The sequence below is a fragment of the Bombyx mandarina genome, chromosome 06 (genome assembly GCF_030267445.1).
Source record: "Bombyx mandarina strain Sakado chromosome 06, ASM3026744v2".
NCBI classification, from domain to species: domain Eukaryota; kingdom Metazoa; phylum Arthropoda; class Insecta; order Lepidoptera; family Bombycidae; genus Bombyx; species Bombyx mandarina.
Genome location: NC_143213.1, coordinates 1,789,629 through 1,803,394, shown reverse-complemented (window position 1 = coordinate 1,803,394; position 13,766 = coordinate 1,789,629). Strand labels below are relative to the sequence as shown.

Here is a 13,766-nt window from a genome sequence, read left to right as displayed (position 1 = left end):
TATTGCTTAGGTGTGTGGACGAGCTCACCACCGGCCCACCTGGTTAAGTGGTTACCGGAGCCCATAGACATCTACAACATAAATGTCGCCACCAACCTTGAGATATGAGTTCTAAGGTCTCAGTATAGTTAATGAGTTCTAAGGTCTCAGTATAGTTACACTCCACGCATAGATTATACACTTAATTAGATTATACACTTAATATATTTGAGATAGATGCGCAACTCTCATTTTTATTTTTGCTTTAGTTAGAGCCCGGGACAGCAGGCGTCGCTGCTGTCGATTATTAGTCTCCCTAGCCCCACCAGGTGGCTTTTTTAGTAATTTTAATATTTTTTATAATTACCTCTCTTTATGAAAAAATCTTATCGTTTAGAATCGCTGAAATTCCCGGTAGTACTTATGAAATATTAAAGAACGTTTGATTGTGTTCAGCATTCTAATCGATAAGACCTTTTCATACAGAGAGAAAACAGTTTTTTTAAATAAAAAGCTGTAATTCTCTGTAAGCTATTTAATTTCCCTATATTACAAACAATTTACTGTTAGATAGTATGAACGTACAATTGTATAAAATTTCGAATAACAATAACTCCTCTAGATTAATCCTACTAGAGTACTTAATAACATTAAATCGAAAGTTATCTAAAAGTTAATTAAGTCTAGATAATCAAATCATTCAATGTCACTTAAGTCATTTGTGCGAAATATAAACATGTCAGCTTTCCATTACAAACATAGTAGACAATTTGAATTAAATTTAATAAATTTGTTTCTTAACTATAGCAGTTCTTGCTTAAAGTTGATCGTGACAGATCATGACCTTGTATGAAAATATTACATCTATAAACACTACCTATGCTTCGTCATACAATAATTGTCATTTATACTAGCATTGTAGAGATAATACACACACTAAAGTGAATACTAAATTATTCTTAGCATTCTTATAAACATTTAGAAATTTAAGAAACGATTAACCCACAATCATGTTCATAACATGTGACATTTTGTTCTGCACAAACGTTTTATTACATGATTTGAAAAACAAAAATTTTTTAAAAAATGTAATGATGATTTAAAGTACTCTTAAATATTGATAGTTTGTACTTAATGACGCTTATAGTAATCTTAGACATGATTACATTAGTTATACTTTTATTCCCTATCTAAATTATTTCTATTCTGACGTTTCTGATGCTTTAGCTTTGGTAATACTAGATGAAACAAACAGCAGATTGAAAGAAAATCATCTTAAAGTTAATTACATTCATTACAAACCATTAGTTTACATTTTGTTACAAAAGAAACTGGTGTTTGTTACATGCAAATGAATTATAAACATACACATGCAAACATAAAATGTAAATTTATCTTTTAATCCAAATTAAATGTACACTAATATTACATCTAAATAATAGAAAGGGTTACGAAAATTTTTATTGCACTCAACAGCAGACGAGCACGCAACCCGGCCCATGATAAGTGGTCACCAGTGCTTATAAACTTCAGCAGTGCCATAGGGGTTGCTGTCTATCACTTAAGTTTTAATAAATTATTAATATAATCAGTCACAAGCATATTGATTTCACATAATGAAAATGTAAGAAACATAATCATGTTTGGGCATTTTCATTTATATCTGCTCATACAGAAAACACAACTTAGCAAATATATTCCACAGTTAATCTAAATAATTGCAAATAATGCTTTTAAAGACCGTTGACTTTTGATCATTAATTAAAATCATCTTCTCGTAGAATTTACAAAAGGTTATTTACAAAAATTTATATCAGTATTTTCATATATTACTAACTTACTAATTACAACTATTCAAACGTAATATTATAACTATAAGAACTAAACAACCTATTTTAAAACAAAATTGGCATCAATTTAGTTCTTATGAAGTATTTCAATTATTAATTTATCAATTATAAACATATTTAAAAAAAATTAAGATCCCTTGAGAGTTCACGTTCCTTGCTGAATCAGTTTCTCTTCTGAAACGGAGAAACAAAGTATCTTAAGTATGTAACAAATATTGAAAAAATACGACCATGAAAAATTTTGTGTTAATGTAATCTTACTTACAAATTAATATATTACATAACACGTTCTGGTTCAAATATAGTGCATCAATCTTTTCATGTTTCAGACATTTTAGTGCTCCTTATAATTTTTCCATAAAATTTTGTCATTATCAAACCTTTGTCTACAAAAATAAAAACATTATTTTATATTGGGTAGAAGGATGAACGTGGTCACAGGCCACTTGGTGTAACTTAGTTATCAAACACCAGGAAACAAAACGTGAATGCCATCATCTAACTTTGGATGTGAGATCAATTGTGCTGTATTTTATTTAAACAGGAAAGCATGACTGATTGATCATTCCAAAAAACTAGTTCGGGCCCACTTGACAATAAGCATATAATACGCTGAGTTGCAAAACATAAATACTTCCACCCACTCGAGACAATTTTATTATCTGAGGTGTGTGTGTGATAGTACGAGACTTAATACCGACTGTTTTGATCAAAACTTAACATATATGATAGCTAGGCAGCAGAAATAGGAAGGACCATTAGTTGGTGCTAATTCATTTAATTATATTATGAATAATAATTCTGTTAGCAAATAATATACCGGGAAAATAGTGTAAACTCACCGTTATCAAGGCATCCGAAATAGCATTTCATTTTCGATCTTCGAGGCATGCTGATTTTTAATAATAAACATTCTGTAAGAAATGAAAATAGTTACACAGGCTTACGAAACGCTAACGAAGAAAAAAGTATTGGAGCCAAGTTATGTCTAAAGAGAATTCAAAACAGAGTTTCTCAATGTCTAATCGTCTAATATTCTCATAAAGCTAAAAGTTGCTCTAAATTAATACTACAACGTAAAATAACTCACACCAAGACCAAAAAAAAACGATTTAAAAAATTAAATCGTTACGACATTTTGAAAACTTTTTTTTTTTTTTGAGATTGTTTTACGGCCCTGGAATTTTGAAAACTTCAAAGCAGTGTTTCCACTTACGTTTTTTTTAACACATTTTACCCTAGTTTCTTTTGAATTTACCCTAAAATTTCCTAGACAACTTTCATAAATCCTTTATATAGAAAGCGTAAATAAAATACAGAAAATAAACCACAGCATATTATTTAATGTAGGTATATATAATATAAACGCCCCCAGAAGATCATAGATCTATAGGATTAGAATTTTCAAGGAAGTCGACGCATTGCTTTTATATTCTTTTGCTGCACAACCTAACACTGTTCGGTTCTAAAATTGAGCAATTGTTTGCTGGCAAAGTTGGGAACTTTCTATGAAGCAAGCCGTTCAGGGTTTCATTAGAAAGCCTGTTTCTTTTGTCAGTTTTTAAATTTGAGAACACTGAATAATCTTTCCACCTCAGTCTTTGAAGAAGGAACTGCTAGCAAAAGTGAAATGACAATTACAAGGTTTTCGTAAATGAAATTACCATGATAATCTTTCATGGTACATGAAGTACCTGTATATTACAATACAAGTAAGTTCTGGTGACATCAACGAAAATAGGTAAATAAAAATTTGGCGGATTATACTTATTGGGATTCTGGGGAATCCCTAAGAAAAAGCAGTGGCTTAATCTATGATTTACTTTACTAGAGGGTTACTGTTGAATCAAACCTTTATAGTTTTTATACACAACTCTGTTTTATTCTTTTACTTGTCAACTCGACTTAATGTCATTCTCTCTCCATAAAATAAAATGTTCATTGTTTTACTTTAATTATCGTTTATTTTAAAATTCACAACAGTTACTAGTATAGGCTTTGCTTTTTACCCCGAAATATGCTAAATCCTGGTATTTTTTAAATTGTCTTTATCATCCAAAATATCAGCTATTTTTCCCTAAAAAAGGGAGAATTCCCTAAAAGTGGAAGCACTGCTTCAAAGTACGCTACATTTTTTATTGAGTCAGAACTCATATCTGCCATCTAGTGAGTTTATTAGATCATTAATGCCTAAAAGTTACAAAAATGACGTCGCCACAGGAGTAAGATGACGCTAGTTGTATGTTATTTTCCTTTGTATGGGAGTTGCACCCCCCTGACTCCACGCATAACTGCTTTACGGCAGAAATAGACAGGGCGGTGGGACCTACCCGCGCGGACTTACAAGACGACTTACCAACAGTAATTTCGCGAATTATATTTTTTGGATATATCATTTCATTACACGATTTTCTTATACAGTGGAACTCAATCGTGAACGTTTCTTAAGGATGTATTTCATTACAAAAATTGGTACGTGTCTGGGGCGTTTGAATACCGGCGCAGTTGCGTCGCTTGGTACTAATGTGCCGGGCAGTTTATTCTTCAGGCCGCGACAACTACGACGAGTTTTTCAAACGCAGCATTTTTCTTTGTCTTGTTCAGTAGCTATTGCCTAACTTTTAGTGATATCAATTAAACTTCATAAATTCATAATGTGAAACTTGAAATCTCAGTGATTATCGTCGAATTTCGATCACTGGACCAACTTTAGTTTTTCAAATTCTGAGATGTTTAGAGGGGCTTACACGGAATCACACTTGTCTATAAAGATAAAGTTTAATTTAGCCTATCGTCACATACCTATAGTGTGTGTCCATGATGATAATACTATAATATTACCTTCTCATATCTGCGTTTAGCCACTTCGTGGCAATAGGCGTGGGTTTTTTTATATGATTGAAGGATTACTGGTGGCCCAGAGGCCTTTCCAGTTTCACCAGGACAGGTGAGCGCGCAAAGGCTCAGCCAGGAGGGGTGGGATTTGCTAACAATTACCAGAGCGCCTCTAAAGGAAACCTAACTACTCAAGATCAACTGCTTCGCTAATGAATTTACTACCGGATTGGAATTGCGACCCGCTGAGAAGATCCACAGGTAAGGTTGCACGTCGACCTCTTTGCCGAGTTCGACGAGTACGGTTACCGGGGTCCCTAAGTCTGCTCCTAGTGTTAGAGCTGAAAGCGTCAACGTGGGAATAATTGATGTAGGGTAGGTGTTGGTTGAAGAGTGTACATCGAAATTGACAAGATCCTCAAAGAAGTTCGACGTCGCCGCAACATTGATGTGTTTATTAACTTAAATCGTAAAACATGAACATTAAAAACTTTTCAAGTTAAGTGTTATTTTTGTTCTAAATACCAATTCAAAAACATCGTAACACAAAACTGGTGCAATCTTGCACCGCTTGCACATATCCGCTGTAATTCATTTTTCAAATTCTTTTCTTATCGCGACCTCAATTCTTTTTTCATGTAGCTGTAAAAAAAGGTAATTATTTAAAAATAGTTTTCATAAAAATTATCTGTATTTCATATTAATTTAATAATAATTTTAAAAAGTCCGTTGTTGATATTTTAGTTTTAAGCTTATCACGCGATTTAACGCCCAAAAGAATTTATTTTAATTTCGACTAACGTTTCTTGTAAAAAAAAAAAAATTGCTTATATGGTTGGACGAGCTCCACAGCCCACCTGATGTTAAGTGGTTTCTGGAGCCCATAGACATCTACAACGTACATGCGCCACCCAGCTTGAGATATAAGTAAGGTTTCAAGTATAGTTAGAACGGCTGCCCCACCCTTCAAACCGAAACGCATCACTGCTTCACGGCAGAAATTTTTAGAGATCGCCGAAAATTTGACGATTTATTGATTTTTCGACATAAATATGATAGGAAGCTTCTTACGTGGTAACATTTCTAAAGAAATCCGCAACCAAATTGACGACGTTTTCGAAAAACACCACTAAGTGTGGTTTGTTGACGTGGTTCGATGGCGGAGTGAACACCACGTGCTGAGATAAACGCTGCTGGCTACGGAAATTGTGACGTCCAGCGCTTATCTTGCTGAACTGTCGGTACTGGAATCAAATGTAGGTATATTTAAGGCAATAACATGCAAATTTTAAAAGACGTGATGACATTGTGAATGGGCTAAGTCTAGATTTGGGCTCAATGCGACCTTAATTCTTAATTGTATAGGACCTCTTGTGAGTCCGCACGGGTAGGTACCACCGCCCTGCCTATTTCTGCCGTGAAGCAGTAATGCGTTTCGGTTTGAAGCGTGGGGCAGCCGTTGTAACTATACTGAGACCTTAGAACTTATATCTCAAGATGGGTGGTGCATTTACGTTGTAGATGTCTATGGGCTCCAATAACCACTTAACACCAGGTGGGCTGTAAGCTCGTTCACTCATCTAAGCAATAAAAAAAATATGTACCTACATTTTTTTCCTACATAATCGTTGATAGCTTAAGAGGCTATTACACTTACGCGCGCACCGGTAGGTGAGTTTACGGGCTCAACGTGAGAGAATTTGCTAACATGAGCACTAGCAAGAGCACTGTTTCGCAGAATTTACCACCGGATCAGAATCGCGATCCACTGAGAAGATTCGGCGAGAAACTATGTGGGCTGTGTCTATGAGGTATAATATAATAGCCTGTCTATTAGTATACTATTAGTTTTTCTCGAATAGTAGACACAATTACAACTATTTTGAAGGTTTAATTTTGCGTTTTTTATTCTCGTTATAGTTCTTCCGACATTTCGAACAATTTAAAGTTCTTACGTCACCAAATGAGAATAAAGTTATTATATTAGTTAAAGAATAAAGTATAAAGTCATTCTTTTTGCTATTTAAGCATTTAAAATTATACAGGTTAGATAGAAGCTTAATTCCTAAATGTTTCTGTAGCGTTAAGATTAATAATTTGGTTTGGAAATAATCATTAGCGGTACAAAGTGTCTTGGCTGTTGCTTCAACGAATTTCTATCAGGTTCGCAATAATTTCGTCTATCTTTTTTTGTTTAAAAAGTCTTTATATTCGTACTATATTCAAATTCAAATTCAAATTCAAAATCATTTATTTCAACTTGGATGCCATCAAAAACACACTTGTTGAATGTCAAAATGTAAAAGAAAATGCTAACTCTACCACCGGTTCCCAAAAAAGCCACAGTCCTGAGAAGAACCGGCGAAACAAACTCAGCGGGCTTTTTTTTTTTTTTTTGTATTTTCTCATCTATTTTCTTTTTTTTTTTTTAAACAAGAAAACATATTACAGTATACGAAAAAACAAGTCAAAAAAATACAATTCAAATAAATAATAATAATAATGAAAAATGAAAAGGCCAGGAGCGAACGCCTCATTCCCACGTAGTGCCATCTAGTAAAAAATCCTTAACTTTATAATATGCCTTGTTGCACAAACGTTCCTTGACAGTTTTCTTAAATTTATGAACAGGTAGTAGTTGAACGTTTTGTGGGATCTTGTTGAAAAGTTGTACACCCAGCCCCCTGAAAGAGTTGCTTATTTTCTTAATTCGAGCCGCCGGCAACGCAAGCCTATGTTTGTTCCTAGTGTTCACATTATATATATATTATATATTATATTATATATAGTTCATTTACCTGCGTATCCGATATGCGAATAGGATATTGATAGATGATCCAAATAACAACCTCATTGCACTCCGGCGAAGTTAAAGATCCAGCGTACGTGAAATAATTGTTGTTTTTAGGGCTTAGGAGTTTACTAGAACGGAGTATTTTAAATTAGCTATCATATTTTGTGGTTGTTGATTTTTGAGTTTCTTTCGTTGGCGGATGAGCTCACGATTCATCTGGTATTAAGATGTTATCGGAATCCATATACATCGCAATGTGAATGTCGTTTACATTGAAACAAAGTGTTAATGTTATTGTAAAGTGGTATTGTAAAAAGCCTTATCTATACTAATATTAAAAAGAGGAAAGATTTGTTTGTTTGTATTGAATAGGCTCCGGTTTGTAGAACACATTATTATTTACAAAAAGTGTCGCGACAGCATATTATGTCTAATTATTACAGTTGTGCCGCAATAAGTATTTATTTTATTTAAAAAAATTAAACGTAACGTCAAATATCGTTGAAATTTTTGTTAAAGACCCGAGCGGAGCCGGAGCGGGCCGCTAGTTGTTCAATAACTTCAAGCCCCAATGCATTACTGAGACCGGGTTGGTTATACCCCTGAAATTGTTAACCTTTACAACCATGAGCTCATCGTAGATGAGCTGCAGTTACTGGGGATGTCATTAAACAAAACAGCGGCAAAAAACTTTCAAATATTACAGGAAAATGTACGGAACAGAAAAGTTCAGTGTGCTTAGTGCGAGTATTTTAATGTTCTCGATAGCGTAAAAGTTAGCTCATGTTTGTGTATGGAATGGGATCGTTTGCGTAGTTTTGCCGGTAGAGGCGCTTTTCCAATTGCATAAAGAAATTGGCTTAACTTTCACGCTATCGAGGACGTTAAGAAACTCGCAGAAGAACAATACAGAGGACAAGAACTTCAACAAATTTTTTTATCGCTTGGATGGCTGAACTAGCTCATGGCCCTCCTGGTATTAAGTGGTTACCGAAGCACATAGACATTGCATTAATAGACAAATTAGTTCCTGCCTGCGCGATTTCAACGACGGCACAGTCGCACCATTCGATCACCACCACGCGTGCTATCCATGAAGCCACGACGACTTCAAATTATTTATGAATTCAAAAATACTCTATATTGCATACTAGCGACCCGCCCTCGCTTCGCTTCGGAAACTGTAATTTATTATTGATTTCTCCACTGCTTAATGGATGTTATTATACATATAAACCTTCAATCACTCTATCTATTAAAAAAAACCGCATCAAAATCCGTTGCGTAGTTTTAAAGATTTAAGCATACATAGGGACAGACAGATATAGGGACAGAGAAAGCGACTTTGTTTTATACTATATGTAGTGATATATTGGGTGACACCGTTCTTAACAAAACATATTTGAAAAGAAAAAGTTTTCAATTCGATTATTTTGGTTTTTTGTTAATAACGTGCTCATTAAATCGTGATAATTACCCTAACCTTATATCCAGTAGTACGCCACTAATTCTGTCTCCGGTACTCGTCAGGTTCGGAAGGTGCTCAATTATTTCATCGACAGGAGTGTTCTCGTAGTCGTCTAAATCTGCTTGTACCTTATTGAAACATTTCATAAACGTTAATTTTCGAAAAAAGAATAAAAGTGCCACAAATATGACTTTAATATACCTAGCCTATAATTTTTTGGAATGTCATTTTACTAGACTGAGCTCTCTGGATTCATTTTTGACACGTATGGGGTATTATATGTGCATTCACTAAATACATAATCGGGTACAAATTACACACTGTCATCTGTACCGCCTAGAGCAGCGCGTCTTGCTGCTTTTTTGACCGCTTTACCCTTCACTCCCGGGTTCTGACCTCGGGGGGGATCGAACGCTTGTGTGAGAGCGCAGGGGAGTCATCTAGTGAGTACGGCTCTAAATACCGTCCTTGATCCGGTTACCAACATCTGCAGACCGTCCGATACCACATAACCCGCGCCCCACCTATGGGTGGGGGCTTTGTAGGAGGTTCGACACCCAGCCCAGAAAACAAAGGAGAGCTAACTACTTTATAACCCAGTAAGGCACCACCTTAGAATACGGTTACGAATAGAATACGAATTTAGATAGTCAGTGTCAGTGTTATATATACTGTTTATTAAATTTGTTTAGGTAAATCAAGATTGCATATAATTATCACCGAGTGTAATTAAAGTGTAAATAAACTTAATTTGTGTTTAGTAAGTAATACTAGAGGGATTGAACTATTAATTAGGTTTTTGGGTACTCACTTCACAAAACACAGCTATGATAGCTAAGCCGTCTCTCTTCATTAGAGCCTCGTCGACAGAGAGGTCCGATTGAACATGAACGAAATGTATTTCCATTGGGAACCTGTCAATTTGTAACAATTACGAAGGTAGTCACACTGACTGGTTGACTGGTGGTAGGACCTCTTCTGAGTCCGCACGGGTAGGTACCACCACCCTGCCTATTTCTGCCGTGAAGCAGTGATACGTTTCGGTTTGAAGGGTGGGGCAGCCGTTGAACTATACTGAGCCCTTAGAACTTATCTCAAGGTGGGTGGCGCATTTACGTTGTAGATGTCTATGAGCTCCAGTAACCACTTAACACCAGGTGGGCTGTGAGCTCGTCCACCTATCTAAGCAATAATAAAAGAATAAAAAAGTCATTGGTCTCGCGAAAGCCATTGCCTTCCTTGAGACATGAAGTCGAAGCCTTAATTTTGACGTATCGCGGCTGTATGAGTTAAACTGAGATTTTCGGTTGCCTTGTGTTGGACTTTTGAAAACAACCGTTACGGTTTTCTCTAAAGAACACACTAATCACTAAACTGCCTTCAATTTAGTTGTAAAAGAAAGCTCATACTTAATTCCGTTTAAAGAGTGTTCGGAAATCCAGTGGAAATGCATCTGCTCAAGTCTGTAGTTGTGTTTGAGGGGGCCTCCAGTGATCGTAGGGTGGATCGATTCGTCTCCATCAGTGGTGAACTGTACTGTAATAGGTAAACATATTTTTAACTCTGACAACTGAACAGAAGGTCTATATTACTTTACGTCGGAAAGCGATACCGTTACTGCAGAGCCATTTAAAGTCTGAAATTTGGAAAACATATCATAACAAAAAAAACCTTTGAAGGTATTTGAATGGACTAAACTTAATAGAAGTTCAATTAAAAACATCGAACTGCTGATGCTAATACCAAATAAACTCTTCTATATCGTTCCCTCCCTACTGAGGATCGCGACCACATGTGACGTTATTCCACTGTGTTCGATCGTGGGTGGCATGGACCGCATGGTATAGACTACCACCAAGTGCTTCCTTTACTAGATCTGACCATTTGGCTGGTGTTCTGCCCACGACGCGCTTGCCTTCTATGCGACCCGCAATGATGAGCTTCTCTAATTAATGTCTGGGAGATCGCATGATGTGTTCGAAGAAGATCATAACACGTTCACGGCAGATGGAAGAGAGCCTTTTTCGGATGTTTAGCTGCCTTAGAATGGACTCGTTTGTTCTCATGGCCGCCCTATGGTATACCAAATAAAAAGCACCTTTCATAGCAAAGACAAAAGTGGCGTATTAAGCGGAATGTCGTTTAAATCCTTTCACCCCTCGAAAAATACACCGCTAACAGACCGATTGCTGACCATGACAATTCATGAATTCGTAATTAACTCAGCAAAAGTGTCCGGTCTCGATTCTGAGGCTTTTTCAATGTCTTTTCCCGCTTAGCTCCCAAATCGGGATAAATTAAGTAATTGTTATTTAATCTACAATTTCCTACATTTCCGTTAGCGCAGTTTTCGTGGTGACGAATACGACAATTGAACTGAAAACCGTACAGGTATTATTTTTCAATATTGTTTTCCGCATTTGACAAAACACAACTCAACGTAAGTTTACGTGGCACTACTCAGCTACGAACTGATAATATTTAATATTGTTAATATTTTTATAGTGTAGTCTTGGCGAAATTTGTGAGTATAGAAGTATAACATACAATCATAATAGTGTGCAAACTTACAATTCCAATTAATTATAGTCGAATTTCGACTACTGCGGGACCTCTAGTTAGATTAGATACATAAAAATTAAAATTCATGCTTTATAATTGAATGGCTTTGAGCTTGACATAAAAAGAACGTCAAAATTCTTTAAAACATTTTATGTTCAGAAAACTTGATAGTGTTTTTTAGAAAATATCCTTAGACTCATTCAAACTAGTTTTTAAATTGTTTCCTCATTGGTTATTTGTCAAAATGCACCGACTTTGGCACGATAGTACTTTGCTCTGTTTAAACGCAACGATATGGCCACTAGTATTTTAGGTTTCAAATAAACTAATCCTAAATAAGCATCCTCAGATCATATCATCGCACTGATTTAAGAGGTGATCGATATGCAGAACTTCTTAATGAAGACACTTCCCAAATTATCAAATCATATCCTTATTTCTCCAATATAAATAGTCAGACAGCTTATGATACTTATTTAACATTCTTGTTCTTGTACTTACTAGTAAGCCCGTTATTAATCGCCGACAGCAATACTTTTTTGTAGCCAACAAACTTGAGGTTTCCGTATTTGATGAAGAGGCTGTTGAAATCCTTGATGACGTCCGTTGTTTTGATGTCAATAGGTGATTGTCTTTTACCGCCTTCTCGACAGCGGTCTCCAGGCCAGTTGTGTTGATCTAAGGTTTTGTCATATTGTTAGAAGGAGAATTTACACATGTGGATCTCATCTTCCAATAATTCGAACTAATGATTATCTCGCAGGGGAATGGATATGACGAATTTGCGGGTTTAATTTGACCATATTTCGTGGAAATATTTACTCCCTAGAGCTTAGGCCAATGAAGCGCCATGTAGGCACCCTAGGTGGACATGACGGTTCAGTACTCATGAAAGATATATGATGCACTTCACGGCCTTTACTGCAGAAGGCTCTGAAGTAAATATTTCATTTGCAAAACGTGTTTTAAATCGTAAATGTATACTCTTAAGAGCAGGATAGTTATTATGGTAATGAACCGATTTCGTATCGCGAAGTATGCGGTGGTTTTGATCCTACTTCATAGCACTGGGACTGTGAGCCCTGTGACATTGTAGAAATCTAGGAATAATAAAGTATGTTAGCAGATTTCGCTTCGTTTAATATACGTCCAACTTATAAGGCGTATTTTTTTAAGTATTATATTTCTCCTGAAAATGATTAAAAAAATTTTAACTATAAATTATGAAAAGTATTACCGTCATACCGCCAAACTGTTCCGTAATTTTTTGACGATGATGTAATTCCTAGAAAGCAAAAGTAGATTACAGATAACGATAAAAATAAATAAATCCATTCTCGGTAGCCTAAACCGGCCACAGCTCTGTCTTCTATATCTACAACACTATATACATTTGGCAAATCAAATCAAATCAAATCAAAAAAGTTTTATTCAACATAAATGAAAGTACATACTTGTTGAACGTCAAAAGAATTACCGCCAATTCACAAGAATTAGCCTCCGTCCTGAGAAGAATTGGCAAGAAACTCAGCGGGCATGTTTTTTTTTTTTTTTTGATTATTAGATTTTTATTTTTATTTTAAATATTTTTTTTTTTTTTTTAAATATTCATATTACAATAAGTAATTATAACATAACAATTTTACAATATTGAAATTCCCGGAGCGAGCAACTCATTCCCACTTTGTGCAATCTTCTAGATAATCATTGACTTTATAGTAAGCTTTATTGCACAGATGTTCTTTAATAGTTTTCTTAAACCTATGTATATGTAGGTTCTGAACATCTTGTGGGATTTTGTTGTACAGGCGCACAGACAAACACCCGAATGAATTTCGTACCTTATGTAACCTACTCATCGGCACAACAAGCTTGTGTTTGTTCCTAGTATTTCTATTATGTATGTCCGACATCTTAGGAAACTCTTCAATATGTTTACGAACATACATCAAATTTTCAAAGATGTACTGGGATGGCATAGTGAGAACTTTAATTTCTTTAAATTTTTCCCTCAGGGATTCCCTTGAGTGCATGTTATAAATAGCACGTATAGCTCTTTTCTGCAGAATAAATATCATTTCTACATCGGCCGCATTGCCCCATAGCAAAATGCCATAGGACATGACACTGTGGAAGTAACTAAAGTAAACTAAACGAGCCGTGTCCGCATTTGTTAACATTCTAATTTTTTTTACTGCGTATGCTGCAGAGCTAAGCTTACTCGCCAATTTATGAATATGAGGTCCCCACTGCAGTTTGGAGTCCACTGTTATACCAA

At 35.5% G+C, this 13,766-nt stretch overlaps 1 protein-coding gene and 1 long non-coding RNA gene across 2 annotated transcripts; both read right to left on the bottom strand.

The window, feature by feature from the left end:
* Positions 1 to 504: 504 nt before the first annotated feature.
* On the bottom strand, positions 505 to 4,115 carry LOC149502771 (uncharacterized). Its single transcript, XR_016323196.1, has 3 exons — positions 2,672 to 4,115; positions 2,095 to 2,215; positions 505 to 2,003 (listed from the first exon to the last, which is right to left on the bottom strand). It is a non-coding gene; the product is annotated as an uncharacterized LOC149502771 (long non-coding RNA).
* An 815-nt stretch (positions 4,116 to 4,930) lies between these two features.
* Positions 4,931 to 12,579, bottom strand: LOC114240042 (carbonic anhydrase 1). Its single transcript, XM_089728488.1, has 8 exons — positions 12,507 to 12,579; positions 11,990 to 12,166; positions 10,336 to 10,462; positions 9,738 to 9,840; positions 8,942 to 9,054; positions 7,463 to 7,586; positions 5,736 to 5,908; positions 4,931 to 5,306 (listed from the first exon to the last, which is right to left on the bottom strand). Exons 1-8 carry the CDS (start codon positions 12,577 to 12,579, stop codon positions 5,276 to 5,278), a joined length of 921 nt encoding a protein of 306 aa, XP_089584614.1. The 3' UTR covers positions 4,931 to 5,275.
* Between the last annotated feature and the right edge of the window lie 1,187 nt (positions 12,580 to 13,766).